Raw genomic sequence first — 25,602 nt, 5'->3', positions numbered from 1 at the left:
GGCCACCATGCACACTGGATTCAGAAGGATTCTAAACTTAAAGCCTTTGCCTGACAAACTGGAAAATATGTGGTTGGTTATATTTATGGGTCAGGGTTTCTTAAAGTTTGTATGTATTTTGTGAATGCAATAATGTAACACTAAGCATTGGAACCTCATCCTCTAAATTTGTAGGGGCAGTGGGGTAGCCAAGTGGTTAAAGCATTCACTCGTCATGTCGAAGACACTGGTTCAATTCCCCACATAGGTACAATGCGTGAAGCCCTTTTCTGGTGTCCACCTGTGAAGGTCCGGGTTAGAATGAACCTTCAGTAACCCATGCTTGTCGTAAGAGGCAACTAACAGGATCGAATGGTCAGACTCGCTGGCTTGGTTGACACATGTCATCGGTTCCCAATTGCGCAGATCGATGCTCATGCTGTTGATCACTGGATTGTCTGGTCCAGACTTGATTATTTACAGACTGCTGCCATATAGCTGGAAAATTGCTGAGTGTGGTGTAAAACTAAACTCACTGACTCATTTTCTGGTGTCCCCTGATTCAATATTGCTGGAATATTGCTAAATGTGGTGTAAACCCATTATTACTCACTCACTGTAAATTTGTACTGTCTCCAGTCAAATGGGAATGTTAAAATTTACTGATTATGGGGATCAAAATACTCACCTCTAAGAATCCCTGGGACCTCTTCTAATTTAGAAGTACAAAGTGTGATGTGTCTTTGTTTTTTAGCAGTAGTCATTAACTTTTAGTTGATGTAATGTTAAAATGTGCCTTTCTAAGCAGATTCTAATATAATAGTATTGAAACATTTTGAATCGATCTTGTGGGGACGGCCAATATGCTAAAGCCTAATTACCTCCTTTTTGGTTTGAAAGGAGGCTAAGGAAATACTTTAATCCTTCTCATCATCTGGATATGAATAATGGATAGATAACTTCATCATGGCTGTTATAACATTCTTTAATTAGTACCACATTTAATGAATGGCTGTTTCCATGTTTATTGTATTATAATGGTTTGTGGCACAATATATTATTCCCAATTATTACAACATTTATCTCTCTTGAATAACTTCCTATTTCCTAGGAACAAACCATTACTGAAGACTTCATTCATTTATGGATTTCATCTGATGTAAATATGGTACAAACCGCCTGCCATTACCTGTGGTGTTAAAAAGTTTCTCATAATAATCTCTACATGTACTCTCAATGTAACATTGCCTTTAAGGTATTATATTTTTAACTGTTTACAAAAAGACATTATGGATATTTGGACTACACTGCAAGAGGGCCAGTACTGTGTGTACTCTACTGGAGAGTCCATCCAGGCCGCTCCAATGACACCAACAGTACTGTGTGTCCAGCTAACAGTACTGTGTGTCCATCCAGTCACTCCAGTGACACCAACAGTACTGTGTGTCCAGCTAGGCCACTCCAGTGACACCAACAGTACAGTGTGTCCATCCAGGCCGCCCAGACACCAACAGTACTGTGTGTCCCAGGTCTAATGACATCAACAGTACTGTGTGTCCATCCAGGCCACTCCAATGACACCAACAGTACTGTGTGTCCAGCTAGGCCACTCCAGTGACACCAACAGTACTGTGTGTCCAGCTAGGCCACTCCAGTGACACCAACAGTACTGTGTGTCCAGCTAGGCCACTCTAATGACATCAACAGTACTGTGTGTCCATCCAGGCCGCTCCAATGACATCAACAGTACTGTGTGTCCATCCCAGGTGTGTCCATCCAGGCTCTAATGACATCAACAGTACTGTGTGTCCATCCAGGCCACTCCAATGACACCAACAGTACTGTGTGTCCAGCTAGGCCACTCTAATGACATCAACAGTACTGTGTGTCCATCCAGGCCGCTCCAATGACACCAACAGTACTGTGTGTCATCATCAGCCGCTCTAATGACATCAACAGTACTGTGTGTCCATCCAGGCCACTTCAATGACACCAACAGTACTGTGTGTCCAGCTAGGCCACTCTAATGACATCAACAGTACTGTGTGTCCATTCATGCCGCTCCAATGACATCACCAGTGATGCATATTTATTAACGGATGATTTATCTATACATCATAAGGTTCAATATACCACTACCAGTACTTTATTGTACGTATATTTATAGTGACATACTTATACCAGCATCAGTGCTCTATATTCATCAAATGACCCAACACCAGCTGATTCAGATTTTAATCAACCAAGCCTTAACCCCATTGATGAAAATAATCCAATATTACTAGGCCATTATTATAAGACCGAATAATGCGATCAAAGTAATATTATCCTCAACAATTTTGGAAATTGCTGTTTACTGGCCAACAACTACAAATCAATATGGATCCAGGAATGATGAAGGCAGCCCAGTTTAATAAGTACATGGGACGACTGATCACACCAGACTATAACCCGTACCAATAATCAAACTTCTTCTTGCATGAGGAAGTGGCCATCATTGCCAGGTTTCTGAACTGGCTGATCAGGTTGATTGGGACAGGACCTGACTGTGTACTGGACAAGTGCTTTTCATCGCATCCTGATAGGACATGTTGTGATTTTGATGAGATTTTTGACCACATTTGCCCCAATGGCCATGCAACTAGTAGACTTGTCAGAATTTATTAGCCTGCATTGCTTCAACAATCAATACCTCAGGAGGCCAGCCTTGTGGGAAGATAGAAGTCAGCCTTCTCCCCACTCCTCTGGGTTACTCTTGAATGTTTTCTGACTAAGTATTAGTTTCGATAAGTTTATGAGTCACACTAAAAATGATTTGTCTTATTCATGATTCGGCAATTGTTCTGCAATATTTCATTTTGAGTTCGACAGTTCATAAGGGTAAATGTTTGCGAATGTTTTGAAATTCAGTGATTCGGGGAATATTTGACTTGGATATCCTGGACTATTGATCTAGATGTAGGGCAGCTTGGTACCATTGGTAATACCAGGATTCGTCGATAGCTTTCGCTTGCTCATAAAATAAGACAATATCAAACAGCTTTATCTTCAAACGTTGACTTGAATGAGAGATGGTATAAAGACTTCTTACTTCATGTTTGTTGCCACTTTCAGTCATCCTGGAATCAATAAAACAGCTTTTATTTTATGTAAGCTGGGTTTTGAAAGATAATATTTTGAAGAATTCATTAAGCTTTTCCATATTATTCATTTTATTATTCATATAGATGGACATTTTCTCAGCCTTAATGTATTTTGATTTGATGAAGTCAGAGAACACTTGCTTCCCACACTGCTGGGATATGAAGTGATTCCTCTTAATACAAACCTGAAATTTCACTCCTTTTCTTTGTCGCACCTCAATGACATTAAATATTCTACTGTGTTAGTTGTCTTGCTTTGTCCCACCCTATGGGACGTGGGGGCAATGGTGGCTTTGTTGTCTATTTTTTAGGCACCACAATTTACACTGAAGAGTTGTATGCCAGAAACCTATGATTGTGATCCAGGGCCACCTTGATATGTTTCTAGGTGTGCCATAACCATATCAATGTGAAGACTTTCCTTCTCTTCTTTGCAAGGGGATCACAAGGGCAGTTCAGTAACAATCTGAAGCATTTCATCAAATGCCTTCCATCTCGACACAATGTTGCAGCATGAAGACCTTCCTTCTCTTCTTTACAAGAGGATCACAAGAGCAGTTCAGTAACAATCTCAAGCATTTCATCAAATGCCTTCCATCTCGACACAATGTTGCAGCACTGAGACCTTCCATATTTTGTTAACAAGGGGATGACAAGAGCAGTTCAGTAACAATCTCAAGCATTTCATCAAATGCCTTCCATCTCGACACAATGTTACAGCATGAAGACCTTCCATATTTTGTTTACATGGGGCTGACAAAAGCAGTTAGGTAACAATCCGAAGCATTTCATCAAATGCCTTCCATCTCGACACAATGTTGCAGCACTGAGACCTTCCATATTTTGTTTACAATGGGATGACAAGAGCAGTTAGGTAACAATCCGAAGCATTTCTTCAAATGCCTTCCATCTCGACACAATGTTACAGCATGAAGACCTTCCATATTTTGTTTACATGAGGCTGACAAAATCAGTTAGGTAACAATCCGAAGCATTTCATCAAATGCCTTCCATCTCGACACAATGTTACAGCATGAAGACCTTCCATATTTTGTTTACAAGGGGATGACAAGAGCAGTTAGGTAACAATCCGAAGCATTTCTTCAAATGCCTTCCATCTCGACACAATGTTACAGCATGAAGACCTTCCATATTTTGTTTACATGAGGCTGACAAAATCAGTTAGGTAACAATCCGAAGCATTTCATCAAATGCCTTCCATCTCGACACAATGTTGCAGCACTGAGACCTTCCATATTTTGTTTACAATGGGATGACAAGAGCAGTTCAGTAACAATCAGTTAGGTAACAATCAATTTCATCAAATGCATCTCGAAGCATTTCATCAAATGCCTTCCATCTCGACACAATGTTGCAGCATGAAGACCTTCCATATTTTGTTTACAAGGGGATGACAAGAGCAGTTCAGTAACAATCTCAAGCATTTCATCAAATGCCTTCCATCTCGACACAATGTTACAGCATGAAGACCTTCCATATTTTGTTTACATGGGGCTGACAAAAGCAGTTAGGTAACAATCCGAAGCATTTCATCAAATGCCTTCCATCTCGACACAATGTTGCAGCACTGAGACCTTCCATATTTTGTTTACAAGGGGATGACAAGAGCAGTTCAGTAACAATCTCAAGCATTTCATCAAATGCCTTCCATCTCGACACAATGTTACAGCATGAAGACCTTCCATATTTTGTTTACATGGGGCTGACAAAAGCAGTTAGGTAACAATCCGAAGCATTTCATCAAATGCCTTCCATCTCGACACAATGTTGCAGCACTGAGACCTTCCATATTTTGTTTACAAGGGGATGACAAGAGCAGTTAGGTAACAATCCGAAGCATTTCTTCAAATGCCTTCCATCTCGACACAATGTTACAGCATGAAGACCTTCCATATTTTGTTTACATGAGGCTGACAAAAGCAGTTAGGTAACAGTCTTGTGTGTATCGCTGCTCTGACATGAAGTCACGTCCACCTTCCCACACCTTTCAATAGAATAACATATTACAATGTTTTTCCCCTGGGAAAATGAACCATCAGCTACCCGCCCTACATATTATTATTGATTAGCAATTGTATTGTGTACACTGATAAATACCGCTCCCCAGATCACTGTCTCAAGGTTTCTGTAGCATATGAAGAATAACACTTGCTTTGACAAGTAGTTTGTAGGAATATTGTGTTTTGTCAGCGAACTTGTCCAGTCGATCCTGTTAGTAGCTGCGTACGACAAGCAATTAAGTTGCTGGCATCGCTGATGGAGGTGGTGTTGTTGTCATCACTGTTGTAATGTCACTGGGACCTTTTCCTGATTTTATTCAACTTTTGAATGGACATCATTCCATATCACTACCAATTTTGGAAACATTCTTGCAGATTTGTTTGGGAACAATATGTCAAATTCCTTGAAACTAAACCAATCTGACATACTGCATCATCATTATCATAATGATCAGGCAGTATATGATGATATTGAACTGATGCAGCATTTACTCACTCATCAGCTGCAGCATTGAAATTTTGTATGTTTTCATATTTGGCGATTCTCCTAAAACATGCTACACGTTTTGTGTAAATAAATAATAATTTTGAATAAATAATAATGCTACAGAAGAAATATTATCTCAAAAACAGATAACTCACAAAAAGTCCCCAAATGACACTAAAATTCTATGTTATCATCATGATCATTAATAACATTATTGTTTTAAGTAGTAAGAATTAAGATGCAGCAGACAGGCGTAGAGAAGTGATGGTTCTCATTCAAGGAAACAAAAAAAAAAATTTTCTGAAGTAAGAAGTGAGTCACACTTATTGACATTCACAGAAAGAAATGTGTAGTATTGATGGATATATTTTGGATTCATGAGATGGGATGAGACGCACGGCTTATGTCCCTGCTGTAGATCACTTCCTTAATGGGACAGGATTTCATATGTAGAGATGTTTCTGTTGTACCCAGGGGAAGCAGTATTTACAGAGATGAGTGACTGAGAATGAGAGGTCAGAATGAGTGAAAGTTACAAATTACTTGTTTGGGAAAATACATATTTTATATATTTTGTATCTACGTATCTACAAGATTGGACAGTTTAGTAGTATCTAACAGTAATTTTGTTCTGCTTCTCTATGTAAGAAGTTCAGAGTATTTGTCTGAAGATGGTGGTATTTAGATTTAGAGCAGCATGTTTTTCTAAGGGTTGTCATCAAACACATCTTAAAGACTTCCAGATTTCTGGTATCATGTGTCAATCCATTCAGTGTCAGGTTATCTGCATATTAAATGTATGCAAAGAAGCACTTGTTCTTATGTTGTTGTTTTGCTAAACACTATGAAAAATCTAGAGCTCAGACAGGTTGAATTGATGCACAAGAAGTTATTGAATACCCTAAAGGTTAAAGAAGACCTTACAGATTTGATGAATACCAGAAAAGTTGAATTAATACTGGCTGAATAAATACCATGAAGATACATGCAAAAGGGTTTGTTTGTTTGTTAAACATTATGCAAACTTATTCTATGTTCAGGAGATGTCATTTTGGTGCAATACTATCAGTTTTTCAGTGTGATGAAACTTCAGTGTTTTACTCTTTACTTTTTCATTTCCTCCAAATTTACATTTCCTCCACAAAGTGAATAAAAATATAAGTAGGGCTAAATGACATTTTTTAAGATATAGCCTTATTTAATGTTTATATGTTCTTGGAATCGGTAGACCCATGACATACATCTTGGAGCTTCTCTTGTATGATATTTCCCTGAATACCCTTCATCGTGGCAATATTTCAGCTATATGGCAGCAGTCTGTAAATAATCAAGTCTGGACCAGACAATCCCATGATCAACAGCAAGAGCATCGATCTACTCAACTGGGATATGACATGTGTCCACCAAGTCAGCGAGCCTGTCCACCCGATCCCATTAGTCGCCTCTTACTACAAGCATGGGTTACTGAAGATCAATTCTAACCCGGATCTTCACGGGGTCTTGTAGAGTGGATAATGCCCATAGTAGTGGATAATGCCCTGAGAATAAAAACTGCCCAGTGTTTACAAGGATTGACCCTGAGGGATCTAATCACCTACAAGATATACACCTGTTTCAGCATCAAAATATGATGATAGAGACTCCCACAGAACCAAAATGGCCACCAGCCTATATAAGACAGCTCTAAAGAACTCATGTTTATTGTCGTGTTAACTTACATTGAAAATGTCAACATTTGCATCTAAAGCTTTTGACAGCATCTTTAAACCAACTTGTTATTGAATGTGTGGGAGGGATGAAATGTTGATAATCTAGGTTTACCATAGACATTTTATATTAATTGGTTCAAGGATATTTTTCTTGAAGACCGTTGTCTGTAGTCTATGTAAAGATAAAATTTGATTCTTTATTTTTGTCTTTGTTCTGGCTTGTTATTACTTAGTATACTTTGGATGGGGCCATTATTAAAATAAAATATCGTATTAATATAGGACCAATAGAATAAGCATATTTTCTATTCAAATTTTCTCTTTTTCCTTGTCATTTTTAAAAATGTGACAGGCGTTTATAAACAAAGACATACACTTTTAAAAGTGCCAGAGACTTTTGAATAGTATTCTCCCTAACAAGTACATGGTTTTCAGATATAGAACAAATGTCATTCAGGCAGGAAAACATTTATTGCTTTATTTTGTTAAAGGCATGACTATCATCCTGATCTGGTTATGCTTAAATACACAGAGCTTGAAACTAGCATTGTTTATCATTTGATAATGGAAAAGCCTTGTTTCACATACAAGTCGACTAATGGTGCAAACAGAATATTTTCACCGAATAATAGGCACATATGGTCAGATTACTCCCATACAACTTTTTGATCATGGTAGTACCATGAAGGCAGTAAGTGCCTGGTAAATTAGCTTTTATATATTCCACATCTTTAGCTTATTTAGCATCACGAAAACACTGGTGTAATGGTAGACTGGCGCTTTGTCACCGTCATTCTGAGGGAAACAAGAAAAATTTAAATTGAATATGAGTCCCCAGGAAGGTAGGAGATTCAAATCCTGAACCTGAGGAAAATCTGGACTTGCTTCATTTATGGCTTCGATTTTACAATGAGGGCTGGTTGGAATAATACAGTGGTAGAGAACATAAGTTCAAGGACAGTGAGACAAACTGTCAGGTGATAAGACTCCATTTTAAAATCATGTGACAATGATTCATGAAGTAGAGTGATGGCATATTGTATATATTTTCTTTTGGTGAAATGTTCGGTTTGCTAGCACAGCTAAATACCATTTGATTCCTGTTTTCCTTAGCTTATGTCAGCTCAAGTACCAACTTGAAATACTGAATCTAGAGTTATTAACATTCAAACCAAGTATGGCTCAGTTCTTTGAAGAAAAGAAAATGAAAGGATGTATGGGGACAATATTAATTTTTCTACATGTAGGAATGTAAATGGCATTCTTGTCAGAAAATATTCTTGTAAACGTTAACAGCATTGGACATGTGATACAACAAACTTCACAAAGCCCATTAGCATTACCATGTGACCTCTTCTGGCCCTGCCTCCACGACTGGAAGCATTATGAAGGGGGTTAGTGCCTGAAGACATAGTGGCCACAGCAAGTTTGCACTAAGACAGAACCCAGTTTAAAAAATGGTCATCAGAGGAGCAAAAGTCACAAGGATGCAGCTTGTCCTTGAATAACACCTGTGATCAGGACCTGAAAGGCATGGCATGAGGAAAATGACAACACGACAAGTAGTTAGGAAAACCAATAATATTTTATTGGAACAATAACAATGCCTAAGTCAATCGTACTGCTACCATAGAATCCTGCTTGATCCCATAATAAACAACTATATAATGCTGTACTTAGACTATATAGAAGTGAAATAGTCGTGCAGAATACGGGACCTACCTTGTGCAGTTCTCCAGTGCTCTACAGTATACAGGCATCAGATTATCACACTCGGAAGTCTCTATTCTTGTATTAATTATGCCACTGTTAGAAAAAAGAACTCCTACTCACCAGATTTGTAACCTTAAAATTGGTTAATTTTTATGAAAGATATACTGATGGCAGAAAATAAAGGAACACTAGAACTTTTTATACAATAATGTTTCACGTAAAAATACTTCATATCTGCCAAATACTAGTAAGTCATCAGGTGATATGTCATTATTTTACGTTATTTCAACAGGTTCCTGAAAATATCTGAAACATGTTCACATTTGAATTTTGAAAGAAATCTCATGCCTGTATATGTCTTAATATGACTGAACACTATATTACAGTTAAGTTGTACTGTCAAACTTCAAATACAACTGCTTGTAGTATTACGGTAGTATGGGCATTTTAATACTGGGTTTCCTTGCATATATATATTTTGTCTGATTGAATGTATAACTTAGGCACTGTTAAATAAAAACATTGCACATTAATTGAAATAATGACAAAATCTCTCAGAATATATACTTGAATATATGTTGATATAAAAAATGTTATCAGTAATATTAAACATTTACATGTAACTCGATTTACATGATAAGGACATACAGAAAACAGTTTGCATAATGGATTGATTGTTTGGGTTTTGGGGGGTTCTTAAAAAACTGATAATATAAATTCATTTATCTTTTCTTTTTTTCAGTCGTTGATTTAACACCTTGTACAATTCAGTTATGTCAAACAATTGCTGAAAATACCAATTCTTTTCTCTCAAGAAATTCAAGACTTTCATGTCAATCAACTTGAAGTACTTTATCGCTTGTATTGTGGATAATGTAAGGCATTTTAGTTGATTTTGGCAAGATATGTTGTAGCATTAGCAGGTTAGTTTTGGACTTGTTTGCATAGGTGCATTTTGCCGCATCTTTGCCGCATCCTACCTTCCACTCATGTATACCTCGATGCAAGCACAGTTCACTGGACCAAGTCAATACATTGAACCCATAAGGCAGGAACAATATGATAGTTGGTTCATCTGACATAAAATAGCTAATTTCTCATGTCAAATTATGGACAGCAGTGAATTGTTTTTGTTTCATACCATCAATTAATCTTCCTTAAACTGTTTTTCTTTCAATCAGAGAAATTTCCCATTCTATTTTTGCAAATTGAAATAATGTGTGTACAAACTAGTAAGCTGATTCTGATGATTAGGCCATACTTCTTGTAACATTGTTTACAGATTTGGTCTTACCAGAATCTGAAGTTGTCCAAAATAAATATATCTCTACAGAGGCCCAGATAAGCTGCGTATCTGGGTAAAATACGCATAGAAAATTTCCAATTACGCATTGAAAAAATAATTGTTGCGTACCAATTACGCATTTAAAATGTTAGATACGCTAAAAAGTTTAAAACAAATGCGTACGGAATATATTTATAAAAATCGCTTGCATAATGAAAAAGACATCGATTGCTATCAAGTTGTATTGGTAGTATAGGACAAGTGTTGTACTGTCAGTATAGGATGAGTGATTTTTTATGAAATCATTTCCATTATATTTAAGTTGGTTTGGATTAGGTATGACATGAGGCAGAACATACCTGCTTAGTAAACTTACTCAATGACGTATACTTAGGTGAGTAAAATGACTGAAATACGCACATATTTGATAGCAGTGGGTGACAGGAGAAATACCCACTCAACATTCATAATACCCACTCCAAAAAAAATACAGTGGGTACAGTACCCACATGAGCTAAATCTTATCTGGGGCTCTGAATCTTTGTTGTTTGATATTATTTTAAAAACTTATTACCATTGTCATTAGGAGTTATAGTAACAGTCATAAACATAACAATAAATATGAACTCGTATATTATCTTGTAGTTGCTCTCAACCCTGGTCATTCAAATCATTATATTTTCATATATCCAAATCCATATATCTCCATACATCCATGTATTCTGAAAGTATAAAGTTCGCTGCTTTGGTTTTCCAGTTTAATGATTCACAGCAATATAATCAAATAAGGCAGTAATACTGATGTATCTTGACAATCGAACCATGATATGTAAGTCTGCAATCTAATATTCCTTTCCTTATTCAGTTGCGTGTGAATAAGTGTGTGTATATTGTCCACACACTGCTCTCACACATGAGGACATGTATGTACCAACAGTATCAATGATTATATGTTCATTTGGAATTCTGTTCTTGTTTCAAGCATAAATAACTTTAGGCACAACTCACGATACGAAAATGTCTTGTACTTGCATTGAGATATTTATTGTATCCATATTCAAATTACACCATCCATCCATGCATATTTATTATAGTAGAGCATTATGAAATTGTTGACCCGAAGTATGAAACAGGAAAATGAGATTTAATAGATTGTGAATTTCTTAATAATATTTTCACAGATTATTATGACTACGCTTAAGTTGTGTTTTCATCCTTGCCCAGAGAAATTACTACACTCACCATGTTTACCATACCACATATCACATGAAAGCATTGACATATGTCCATAATACTCATCATTTAATGCTCGGTCATACTCACTGGTAGCAATAGTGTGCATATATCATTATGATAATCATTACTTGTATCTATAAATCATATTTGAAATTTGACAGTACATAGAATACATTTCAGTCTCTTAATAGCAAGTAATACATCACATCAAAGTTGAAAAATAATTACATGATATGCAAATTTCTGCATCTTGAAACTATCATGCCCATATATGGGTACAGACTAAGGAATGTATGAGGTTCACAGGAGTCATTTGAAGGTCAGAGGTCAATCCTGACCAATCAAAGCTGAGGATAAAATTGTGTCCTTGATGCATTGCCATCCTGAAGGACAAAGGTGCAAGGTATCTTTGCATGGCTTGAATATGAATGATGCTTCTAGGATATAATACGCACGTGAACAGCATGTATTATCTAACAATGATCATGCTATAATGAGCCATGAAATGTGTCATGATTCGAACATACACATATAAGGGTGCTCCTCAAGAGAGAACAATGGTTCATAAAGAGAAAAAGGGTTAAAGCAAATACCATAGGACATACAACTATTTATTCATGTTTTTTCAATAATCATACATCAGTGCGTATTGAGTGTTAATACTAATTTCCTAAAGTCTACTTTGACCTGTGCCTTTTTTTCTTGGAAACAATAAGCTGATGTTGTACCAATGCTCAGAACACTTTTTTCCTTTTTAGCAATTTGTAAAGAGATAGAAGCAGGCCAGTATTTTAAATTTTCAGATTTTTTAAACTTCCAGATTAGCACTGCTATGAAAGAATATAAACCAAACAAGTTTTAACTTGGCAAGATACTGAGAAATAACTGATTGAATTTGTTTTGGTGGCACATTACCATTTCATATGAACAGCAATGATAAAATTGTGTTTGGTTTATTTTATTTTCACCTAACTGTAAGATATTAGTCTTCTTTTTTCTTCTAATTTCAGTCTTTGTTTGTTTTGGCAGCCAATCAGATAAACCGATGGGAATAAAATGTAAAGCCTAATCAAGAAATAGATCTTTAGTTTAAGGTATAAATTATAGGATAAAATTTAGAAGTATAATTGTGGAGAAAGATATAAATAATGTTTATCAAGTCTTGATCTAAATGTGTTGTCACCTAAATATTTTTTCTCCATTAATATTAATATTTAAAATATCAAAAGTGTTGGATTGGTCAGGTGGAAGTATGTACAATTTATTTGGGTGAAGTTGTTTTTGGACACATGCTCATTTATGAACATGTGATTAATGATCGTATACTCACAGTTGCCTTTCTTTGTGTCAAGTCAGAAAGATCTCGGTTGATAGTGTCAGCGTGTACAGTGTGCATTAAGGCAGATGTTGGATCACATTGAAATAAGTTACTCTGATTATGATGAAACGATTTCCACACTCTATAATCTCAGTTTTTGAAGAGTTTAAATTGTGTTGATGGTTGCCCTGAACAGGTTATCACAATTTGTGTTCTGATTTCTGATTAGTTTGTAAAATGCAGACATATTCTTATCAATGGCTTATTCAGTGTCAGACTTTTTGGACAATGATGAACATTTGCCAGAATGTTATCACACCAGTAAGATGATAATTACGTTTGGAAGTGTCTACATATGCATGTGTACAGTGGGATATCATTAAATCATGATAGTATTGGATTAGAAACTGCCTAACTGTTTACAGAAGCTCAGTATCACTTAACGTGGGAAAGAATGTTTGAAAAGTCTAATGGAAGATAAGGTTTGAGAAGACTGTGCAAAGATTCAACTGTTTGGGCACACACAGGATCTGAAGGATTTGAGTTCAAAAGTTTTGGACCTGCAACTGAAGATTAGCATTCTGCGAACTTTGTTTTGGTACTTAGCACAAAATGTAGACTTGCACAAGTCTCTAAGGTAAAAATAATGGTTTAAGTGATAATTTCTAAAAATAATATGTACTGTTCGCCTCTTTTAGGGATAGAATTACTATACATCCATGAGCTCAACATTCAGTACAGCCTTGGAGCAAGGCTACACAAAATGTTGCTGTTGGTTTTTCTGACTGACTGACTTTAATGGTTGATACATGTACAGAAGCACCTTCAATTAAACTGGTAAACAATACTTCATAGCCTTGACTTGTTTATCCAGACATATGTTTAGCTGTCAATTTCACTGGGAACTGTACAGTCTGGATAATCAGGTTTCTTCCTTAAGCGGCACTTAGAAGCTGGTATGATGAAGTGGAACACTTTTTATAGATAGACAGGATAATCAGGGTTTCGCTGTGCAATATTTTTGTGTTTTTACGTGAAAAATTTATCAATATGTCATACTCTTTTGAAAACAACTTAGCAAAATGTATTCAGAAGATGAACACAGCGAAATGTGTTCAGAAGACATAAATGGTTTAAACCCGAGACTTGTAGTCTCAGAATGTAGAAGGTTGTAAATCGATGTCCTGCACTTAATGATCTTGAAAACAGACACACTGTTCCACAACATGGGACTTCATCACATTATACCATAACACGTTTTTGCTCTTTAAGCTCGAAGAAAAGGTGGAAAGCTTTAGAGTAACCTCCCTTTGAAGTCCCTTTGAAGATTGAGAAAAACAGATCTCTTTCAAGAGTCATCCATCATATCGGTGAATTGGCTTGTTATTCATATATTTGCTAGTCAAACACTTGCATAAGAAACACTCTTTCTGGTTACAAAATGCAAATTGGCCGAAATAAGGTAGTACATCCAATTACACTTGCTGTAAAATGTGGGATTATCAAAGGCATTTTGGAAAAAAACAAGAATCCAGCTGAAAAATTGGTTAAAAACAAATATTATTCCTGCTGCATGGGTTAGGGATGATGTAAATGTTGACCATGCTCAAGCTTTGGTCAAGTAATAAAAGACAGATACTTTGTTACGCTATCTAATTCTTTTAAGGAAAGATATAATAGATTATAGTCTGCTGAGTATGTACAGCTAAATGTAAAGACTGGAAAGAGTGAATATATTTGTTAGATGTGAGGCATTGCCATGAACAACTTCAGTGAAAAGTCAGTAAACCTTGTAACCGGAACTGGCATGAAATGGTTATGCTGAAGGGGTCATTGGCATGGGTATGTTTGACCTTTCCTGCCGTGAATTCTACACATTTTTACATCTTCCAAACATTGGTTGGAATATTCACCATTATTCAAGTTCACATGAGCAACCTTGTGCATATTCTCAAACCGTCCTTTATTCATTTATGTAGCATAAAATGTCAGCTAGAACTAAAACCTGGTGAAGCTAGGCCTAACAAAGGAGTATAAATAAATGTTATAGCACTCAGACCTACACAATTCTTGTACCGTTTCTACAGATTTCACTTGACATATATCAGGAATATAGGACAGTGTTTAAACAAAGTTAATACAAAAAGACGTTCAATGGGTCCTTGTCATAAGCCAAATGATGAAAGTTAAAGATTTGAATGGTCCTGAGATAATATACTACTCACATTAAGTTATAAACCATTCATTTCTTCATATTACTCAAGTTAGTCTGTCATTGCATGGCAGATTGAAAACTATAGTAACATGACAGAATCAGGTGGTCTTCAGTATTTTAGCAGAAAACCTCAAAGACCCAAGGACTCCCTTTAATTTCTAACGATGTATGGTGTTCTACATGAATTTAATGAAAAGCAAACCATTGATTACAGCTTGTTCAGCTTGACCTGATCAAGGGAATACTAATGTATTGTGTGACTGTGTCACAACTGGTTGGGTCTATTATTGTGAAGGGGTGTACCTTTGTCACCGTTTGACATCTCAATGTCAAGAAATCGTCAGCAATGTCCTAACTACTGGGACAGAAATATTGCAGTTGAACTTGAAATAGAAAAAGTGATAATTGAACTGGGTGTAGAGAGTGATAGCGAGAGTGAATCGGATTGTGAAAGTAACTGACATCTGTACTTTGTAAAGTTAGTAAACCAAAATATGACTGTATAAACAATTCAGTTAAAACATGAAATGACTGTTTTTTCAGAGTGTTGTTTTCCAGGACAAGTTCTGTAATGAATCCATGTATGCATGCTTCGCACGAACGCAACATTAATAACATTCTCTGCTCCCCTATTTAATGAAGGTAACTCGGCCTGCCGTTTGTGCCATTTGACCTCCCGGGTCATGCATTTGTAGAGTAGCTCAGGTCAAGCTGAACAAGCTGTAAGTAGTTTACGTTAAATAATGGTCAGTACAGATCAATTATTTGTGTTTGTTGCTGAAGACTGATTGTTTTGTCTTTCCTATTTATGTGTCCTGTTTGCAAAGCAGGCATAGTACTAAGATCATCACAGCACTAAGATGACTTTGTAGCATACACTTAACTTCCAGCTTTCTATGTCAGATGATAGAATGGTCCCGTAAGTTATCAGAACAATTTGATGTCTCATACCTCTCGAATCTTTATTCAGTTTGGTGTTGCATGTTGTACATTTTGATATCAGCAGATGCATCCTTGCTCTGTTTGGTTCTTCTTCTAATACAGAGATGGCAACCATTGTGGTATGGAGGGAACCATTCCTATAGTTTGAACCAAATTACACTGACATGATAAGATATGAAACATGAATAATTTTTTAAAGTTACAAATTTAGAATTTCAGTATTCCTAATTGTCTCAGTTTCAGGTTGGCATCGCTGCTAATGTTGCTTGCAATTAATATATCAGTGTTGCTCTGCACAATCTTCGACATGATTCACTTATGACGCCAAAATTGTACTTTTGATCCCTTGCAGCCTTCACCAATCACATACTACAGATGATAAGGTTAACCAATTGTATTTGAAGAGAAATACAAGCCATTGATTGGTGGGATGCCAGTAACAGTTACACATGCACAAATACTGTACAGCTAAGTGTTGCTACTTGATAGTATCCACCAATCATGTGCTAGTGGCAGTAAGGGTCAGAATTGCCCTAGAAATACAAGTCGTTGATTGGTGGGTTGCTGGTATTACAGTCACACATGCACCAGTACCATACAGCTAAGTGTCACTACTTCATTACATCTGTCTGTGATGGATGTATATTGCATCGGTTTGCCAACACGCATCCTTCATTATCGCATGTATTATATCACCAATCTGTCACAATAAAAATGCTGGACTGATTCACCTGTATTGCCTTGTTTGGGATGGGACATCACCATACCAATCCCTCATCACTAACTTTGAAAAGAGTTTCATGACCTTGAACTTGAAATCAATAGCCAATGAATATGTTTCTTCTGAACCCAGGTTCTTCATTGAAAATTGCAGCCTAATACAAACAAGCCCCTGTATTGAAATGAAACTTATTAATTAAATTTTAACTTTAAAAGGTTTGTATTCTGAGTACTTACGATGATCTCCTGCTAAAAGATGGTAAAAGAAATAAGGTAAGTGTGCTATAACTGCTATAACTGCTGGTGTGCTATAACACTGTAATAGTGCTATAACTGCTTGTTACAATTTGATTGGACAGTTAGTTTAAACATTGCATCATTTAAATCTGGTTTAAAATGAAGCTGTGTTGGTGAATAGGTCCGGCATGTGTATTATAGAATGGAGATACAAAACACTGGATAATCAAGCATGAACATTGTGTTGCATCACAGCTACTCAATCTAAGCTACAAAGTATCATATGTACAAGTAAACATTGAAAAAACTTTAGAACGCCATCTTTTGCTCGTAACTCTTATCCTATTTGGGTAGAATGAAATTGATCTGATGTAAATGTTGAATACCGCCTATTCAAGAGTTTTGTGTGTCAAATAGGGCTAAAGTAAGAGACGTAATGATAAACTTCTTGGTCAGGGAAAAATCTTTACAACGCCATTCAAATGACTGCTAGAGCCATCAACTCCATATTGTTTTCAATGGAAAATTCCTATAAGAATTTATACTAACTAGGCAAAATTAGGATTACAAGTTCAGATTCAGAGTGAGGTTGTTTTGAGACTTCCTTTGGCAATGTTCCAGCAATATCACAGGAGACAACACCAGGAATGGACACACATTATACCCATGAGGGGAATCAAACCTGGACCTTCAGCAGGAAGAACAACACTTTAACTGCTAGGCTAGCACACTGCCCTGCAGAATCTGAACATTCAAGCCTCATAAAGTTTTATGTACTTGCATCTAAGGCACATAAAAGGAAACAGTTCAAAGCAAAACCAAATACTAGTATATAGAAAAAGGCTTTGTTATATAAAATAATGAACATAATAAAAAAGTTCGTCTTTGGGATTTAATCACTAGGAATGGATGCTCACCTATTTCTTATCAAAATGAATGCATAATGGTCAGCAAAAAATGTATAAAATAAACAAATAGTATCCATGCTCCCTAAAATACATCAGAAATTTGTAGGGATTCTCCTAGATGCAACTTTGTGTATGTTTGTTCGACAGGATAAGAGTTACGGGCAGATGGTACTGTTGCTATGCACAAATCACTGAAGGACATATGGGGCATCCACCCATGTCTGGAGGGACTACATGATAAAAAATAAATTTGAAATCAGAATAACAGACAAAGTGGGAGAGGATTGCACTGTTGTCTGCTCACGTACCGAGGTCATGTGACAAGCATTGCGAGTGCAACGTGAATATGTGTTTTTTACATGTGCGTCTAGATGGAAACATTTGCATGTGGTGACCAGCACCATAGAGATTTGTTGGCTGGAAAAACATCCTAAGCATGTATCAACAATTGCAATAAAAATCAACATTCATACACATGTAAACCAAGAAACATTGCTTATGCTTTACCACTGAGATGTCGACCTGAGAATGGTTGTTACTGTACTAAAGATAATTGGAAAGTCCTAAGCCGTAGAAATGCTATAACACTGTCACTTTTTCATTGGGGGTATTGTGTTCATCCTCGGAATTTTCCTCCACAAACAGTGGAGCAGACAGAGCTGCTATTCCTGGCTGATTCACGATGCCAGAAACAATACTGTAGTTCCGACAGTTCTTCTGTTTCCGACTTTCCAAGAAATTATCAACCCTCTTCTTGACCATCTGCAGGATGGCCAAACAGACGTAAAGTCCTGGCATAGTGAACATAACCCATATTGGAATCGTAGAGGCCCTATCAGCATCTGGTTGAGGAAGAGAAAATCGTAGAGCAGCTAAAACAATCAGGCAGTTCATGCTGGACGTCTCCAGTGCTATTGTTTTGATGAAGCGGACTTTCTGCCGACATGCCACGGAGAACACAAATCCAGTTGCACATCCACACACAGGAAGCAGAATTGCCCCCAGAACTGCGTAATTATCGATGCTGTCAAACACATACATATTTATGTAAACGCCTAATGTGATATAGAGAATGGTAGCAAGAAGCAACAGTGGTTTAATCAACCAGGTTAAAATGGCGTCTGCTATCACAGGCCGGAACCTGTTTATCACCAGTCCGAATGTGTAAGCAAAAAATGTTGAAGCCAACCAAATTTCGAAATTGTAAATTGGAATATTCTTTGTGGTCTTCTCTTCAGCTTCTTGTTGAAAGTATTGTCCAAGAACAAAAACCCATAATGGAGCCGTACCTGAAACAAACAAGGACAGAATGTAAATTATGTCAAAAGGTTTCATGTAGTTTCAGTGAAAGTTTCCATGTAGCTTCCTTAAATGTTGCGTGATGTATGTGGCTATTTGAGCAAGCCTGTCTTCCTTGCTGATCAAAGAAACATCATTCACAGATTTCCATGTAATGATCAATTTTCCCCAAAAGCCATCATTGGTGATATGCAGAAGACATTAAATGGGATATTGATCTACTAGAGCTGCTGTATGGGGTGGCTAAAGACTCGATAACCATACTTCATCTCAACATGCTTTTTGTGACTCGTTAAAGATTACACCAACATATTAGAGAGGAGTAGTTGTACTGCTAGCCCTTTCCAGTCAATACTATTTGCCTTCTACAGAAGCTATTAGGATTCCTGACTTGGAGAATGTTTGACCTATAGAGAGAAAATTAGGCTTGTTTGCAGCGAGCAATTTTGTTATTTGTAAGAACGTGATATATTGATTAAGTCTTGCTCGTTACAAGTTATGATACATCATATTTTTGGATCCTCCATGTGTCTAGTGATTAAAGAGGAAAAGACGTAACAGGATGATATCATCCAGAAGTTGGGTGCAGGTTGCTATTTTCTGTGAAGCAGCAATTAACACTGATGAAAAACAGGGAGCATGGTTCGTCAATCACAGGAAACAGATACTAACCAGTTTGTCTTTTGGAAAAAAGAATCTATTTTTTTTAAAAGCTGTGCAACATATTTCGGTAAATGGAGATTTCAAATGCTGAATTTTCAAAAGCATTAACAGGAAGCAAGTGAGTGAGTATAGTTTTATGCCACTTTTAGCAAAATTCCAGCAATATCATGGTGGGAAACAACGGAAATGAGCTTCACACACTGTACCCATGAGGGGAATTGAACTCGGGTCTTTGCCGTGACAAGCCAACACTTTAACTACTAAGCTACCCCATAACAGGAAGTAACAACAGTCAACAGAGGGGCCAACAAGCTATGAGGAATAATAAATTGTCCTGAGTTAAAGAATGATTGTCCCAAGCCTTTGGCTCAACTCAGAGACAATTTTAGGGAGAACATTTAAGTATGACATGTAAACTCAGCAGACATAAATCCATGAAGGCAGTCTTCACATGGTCCTGGTCATAATAATTCTGGGAAGACTGTAACAATGGGTGATATCATACCATATCTTCCTCAGCTATGAAGCCCTGTTATGTCCTATGGCTTCAGCTGACCAGGCAGATTCGACAAATGCACTTGTGTAAAAGTTACACACATTCGTTCTGTCCTTATGGGTGATATTCTTGAATAATCAACTGATCAGCTATTTGCCATCTGGGCCAGTAGAAACATAAAAGTAGTGGCCAGGATCAATTCCCATTAGTATCTGTCAGCTGGCCGGTGCATTTGTTGTTTCTTGTGGACCAACATGACTGGTTTAACAACATACCCAGTCTCCAGGCTGCAACAGCTACAGACATACCATCAGCATACAAACTAGGTGACCCAGGTAAAGGGAGTCTGTATTCAAGAACGTTACCATCTACAAATAATTATAAGGCCAGACCAATTTTATTTCTTGTTTTACGGATCCGCCGGTCATATTTTTTCAAGAATAAGAAATAAAAAAAAGAATTTCCCTGCTCAAAAAATAAAATGTTAATATTTTTATTGGCCAAAAAAGTAAATTGTTTTTTTTGCCCCATATACACTTCATAAATTGCCAAAAGTAAAATACTTTTAGTATTTAAAAGGAATATTACTCTGACTGGTGATTTTTATTATTTATTTTTTTCCCTCCTGCCTTTAGGAGGTTTTTTTCAACAAAAGTCCATAAACAAGAAATAAAATTGGTCTGGCCTAAGCAGAACATTTTGTCCTGTTAGAAGGGTTGTGGAATATTTTGGAAGCAGAGCTACAGTATAGTAGTATGGATTATGGGACTGCTGATTAATGACCTCACTAATGATAAATAATACTACAGATGAAGTAACTTTGACTAATTTGTGTGTCATAAGTCCAAAAAAGGCCAACATATTTCTTGTCATCGGTCCAAAAGGAGACAGCATATTTCCCTTCACTTGTCATATTGGCATATTTATATATGAATTACTCAGTGGAATTTGATATTTAGCAAAAGCAGTTGCTTTCGGTCTTTAGCAATTTGACAATTACAAGTCTGTTTCGGTAAATCCATACTTATCTTCACCACAGTGTATGATATTATTTAGGACACAACTTTCATATTGATAATCAGTCATAAAAAAATATAATCAATTTGTTTTAGCTGTAACAATAAAGATAATGGAAATTATAGATCAACCATAGTATGACACATCAGTCAATAAGCATTAATAGAGCCATGAAACCTGCCTCACATCATTGTATTGTCCCCATTTCCTATAAGAAAATTGTTTTATGTGTTGCTTCTGTCTTTGCTTGAAAAAATATCCGCAATACATAACCCTACCAAATATTCATGCTTCTTATCAAGTGCTTCTCATCAGTTAGTGCTGAATGTAAACAAGAAATACTGTTTATCCAACATTGAAAAAATATAGATGAAAATATAATAATTAATTTTTGGCTTGAAAGTAGAAATTAAAACAAAAATTGGTTGCTGCGCTTCCTCGAAATACTTTCGTAATAGATTATACAAAAAATAGGTAGGATCTGCACCAAGACATTCTCAGTATTTCAAAGTTTCAATGAACTTAGTTACAATGAGCTTGTGATCCTAGTGACTGATCTTATTATATAGATCTGAGCACCAAGGTTTATTAGCAGGACACTGTCTGTCCTGATGTGGCTGACCCTCGCTGATGGAGCTGTGTTCATCACCCAGACATACAAAGTAGATGGAATTGGTCTGGTGGTCTCCCAACTTTCTCGCCTGATGTCCAGAACGCTGCCGTTCGTGAATATGCATGAGAGTTTCACGTGTGCAATTTTCTCTGCTGAAGTACAGCTTGAGTGGAAATTTGGCAAATGTGACGCTTCACATTATAAAGGAAGAGTTATTGGAAATGCAAATATGATGTAGAATATAAGTTTGAGCTTGTCAGGGAGAGAACATGGCTGAAGTGTAAACTGATTGCGAAATTATCTTCTTGCGTGTTGTGTATAAAAACTGCATACATCAACCTGAGGCTTCAAACCCTTCCTAGCAGCCTGCCAGTTACAGTAAATGTCCAGCCATTGGTATGTCGCAGCTGCCCAGGGCCCTGTCCCACAGAGCTATAAGATGATTGTAACTCCCATAGTTAAATACAGAGTAATGACAGTCACAGTGCTAAGTGGAACATGTTCTGGGGCCTTTCCAGTATGGGATTCTAATGCTTAGGCAGCCATAACTCCCATACTTCAACTTAGCCTTTCAATAGTCAAAGCTATAAGATCACTTCGGAGAAGTGTCTGAGACTTATATACAGGAAGACACGGGTTAGAATTGGTCTTCAGCAACCTGTGCCTGTCATAAGAGACAATTAACAGGATTGGGTAGTCAGGCTGGCTGACATGTACAGACTGTGTAGATTGATGGTCATGATGTTGATCAGTGGATTGTCTGGTTGACATTGGTTTATTTACAGAATGCTGGAATATTACAATGTTACGCAACAAATACACAAACAAATTGAAATGTCACCAAGTCTCATTTGACAGCAGCAAAGGGGAAACAGAAAATAAAGAGATATTAACAACTTGAGTCAGATTTGCCAGTGTGAAATCTGTCCTTGAATGTGATTCCACTATGTCTCAGCCCAACCCAGCAGCTGATGCTATATCCTCCACCAAACTGACTAATTGAATTCTGCTTGTTGCATTATATATATTCTATTCATATCCGTCAACACTTCATACTAATAGCTCTCTCTCTCACTCACTCTCTCTCTCATCTGAGTGTGGCCCTTTCCATATTCTCTACATCTAGACATTTGATAAAAACTCTTATCTTATTTCTCCTTCTCCTCCACATTCTTCTCAGACATCTTAACCTTCCTGTCATTTGGCCTTGGCCCACAAAACCCTGAAACATTCACTCCCATTCCTAATACTGGACTTGTCATTTCCTGATATTCCTGTGGAATTTGTCTATTGGGACTGACTCATTTGTCCGGATTTTAAAGCAGTCCGGATTAGACAACTTTTGTCCATTACCGTAGACACTGCCATGATGAGTTACCTCCCTTTCTTAAGGACAGCGGTAATTTTACTCAAAATGTATCTTCTAAACACTCAACTTCATACATGCCTGATCCCTCCATACTCTACCCGAATCATATGTTGAGACACCTGACCATACCATATAGTACACCCATGATCCCTCCATACATTCCTCCAAACATCCCTGTCCCATATGCATCTGTGTCACACTAAGAAGGGGCCCTACCTAGCATGAGATTATAATCCCATCCCTCCATCATGAAGACATGCCTGTCTGTGTGAGGTACCACCTAGTCTGTGTGAACTACCACAACACAATGGGCCCTACCTAACAAGAGATCTTGTCAGCAGCTTCAGACAGTTCTAGCCTATGACTGACTGACTGACTGAGTTTGGTTTTACGCCGCTTTTAGCAATATTCCAGCAACATCACGACGGGGGACCCCAGAAATGGGCTTCACACATTTTACCAATGTGGGGATTCGAACCCGGGTCTTCGGCGTGACGAGCCAACGCTTTAACCACTAGGCTACCCCACCGTCCCCCAACCTATGGAGATCTCCAACCCTCCGATAGTTCCAGACTGTTATGATCTCCCGCCCTCCACCATTACTGAGTGAGTATAGTTTTACGCAGCTTTTAGCAATATTCCTGCAATATCACGGCGGGGGACACCAGAAATGGGCTTCACACATTGTACCCATGTGGGGACTCGAACCCAGATCTTCAGTGTGACAAGGGAATGCTTTAACCACTTGGCTACACACACCCCCACCCCCCTCCACCATGAAGACATGCTTGCCTGTGTAAGGTACTGTAGCAAGGGGTCCTAACCGGTGAACATAGCAGGAACATCTCGTCAGCAGTGTTTGTTAGTTCCCGCCTTATGCTTCAATAACTACATCCCACTGATCTAAGTGCTTTAACTTGAGCATGTTGCAATGTGGTTATAACACTCAGATCAAGTGTAGCAGATCATTTTAATGTTTCAACCCATACTTTACTCTCCACAAGTTCAATTCATGTTTATTTTCTTCCTTTGTAATTGGGGCGGTGGGGTAGCCTAGTGGTTAAAACGTTAACCGCTCGCCACGCCAAAGACCCGGGTTCGAATCCCCACATTGGTAAAATGTGTGAAGCCCATTTCTGGTGTCCCCCGCCGTGATGTTGCTGGAATATTGCTAAAAGCGGCGTAAAACCAAACTCAGTCAGTCAGTCCTTTGTAATTACCACAGCATGTTCCAGACAGCAGAGGATACACGGAAGCCTCACGGTGCACTCCTACTGATACCAGCAGGGGAAGGTGTCATGACTTGTAACATTAATATGAGCTAATGATCTTTGTTGAAGTCATCACAACGGAGAGATCCAGTTTCATTACTCCATGACAACAATATTTTCTTTTGTTTCTCTGACATTTGAAAGTTGTTTCACTAAGACCTTTATCAATAATACACAAGTTGGATTATGTTCACTGTTTCAATTCTTTGTACAAAATACAGCAATTTTGATTTTTGTTATATATTTTTTTCAATTTGTTGAGCTGGTGTTGATTCAGGAACATTGTAGAGCACTAAGATTATGTGTTCATTTCTGTTTCATTTTTCTTGTGAACAATGGTGACTTGGTGTGTGTCTGTAAAAACCTACTCTCTAATGACAATTAACTGTTGGCATACAGAAAATTGATATAAAGAGAAGTGCTTGACATTTATGCTAGAGGTTTATACAAAAGCTAATAAGGCAACTAAATAATGAGTAAAACAATGTTTAAGGTCACTGTTTCTTTTATTTGGGTTGGTCAGGAAACCTGAAACATGGATTCACACTGATAACATGTGGGTTAAATCTGATTATTGACTTCACTATTTTGTGTTTGGTGATCTCACAATAAAGTATTGATTCAAATCTATGAAAGATCAGCCAAAGAGGCCTTCAAGGGTTGCACTTTAACATGACCCCTTTTCCATCTGGTTGCTGACTTGTTCCTGTTTCTTGATACTACTTTCCTCACACATCTTTCTACTTCAAAGACATTGCTCCAGTTGTCAGGTGAATACTATTGCAATCTTAGGAAATTGATATTAGTATAATAACTTCATGTCATTGAGGTAAAAGCCAGACAAATTCAGAGTTGGAAATTCTGGTTGTCAGAAAAAGTGGCCTTCCTTTCACTGAATGGATCAAGAGCAGTTAAGGTTAAATCCTAGAAAACACCCTTTTTCCTTTCTGACTATCTCGTT

General features: G+C 37.3%; 2 protein-coding genes across 4 annotated transcripts in view; one reads left to right on the top strand and one right to left on the bottom strand.

The window, feature by feature from the left end:
• The window catches only part of LOC124285828 (trafficking protein particle complex subunit 13-like), a 194,562-nt gene that overhangs the window by 10,159 nt on the left and 158,801 nt on the right, over positions 1-25,602 (top strand). The gene's annotated exons all lie outside the window — the stretch shown is intronic.
• LOC124285826 (solute carrier family 10 member 6-like) overlaps positions 16,055-25,602 on the bottom strand; it is a 48,015-nt gene continuing 38,467 nt past the window's right edge. The window contains exon 3 of the mRNA XM_046722093.1: positions 16,055-19,202. Coding sequence (XP_046578049.1) covers positions 18,493-19,202 — 710 coding nt within the window. The 3' untranslated portion in view covers positions 16,055-18,492. The remainder of the gene's footprint in view (positions 19,203-25,602) is intronic.

This window comes from Haliotis rubra, unplaced genomic scaffold (assembly GCF_003918875.1).
Source record: "Haliotis rubra isolate DU_JTF1 unplaced genomic scaffold, ASM391887v1 Scf37, whole genome shotgun sequence".
NCBI lineage: Eukaryota > Metazoa > Mollusca > Gastropoda > Lepetellida > Haliotidae > Haliotis > Haliotis rubra.
The sequence above is the reverse complement of the archived record's forward strand: the minus strand, read 5'-3'. Positions and strand labels throughout refer to the sequence as shown.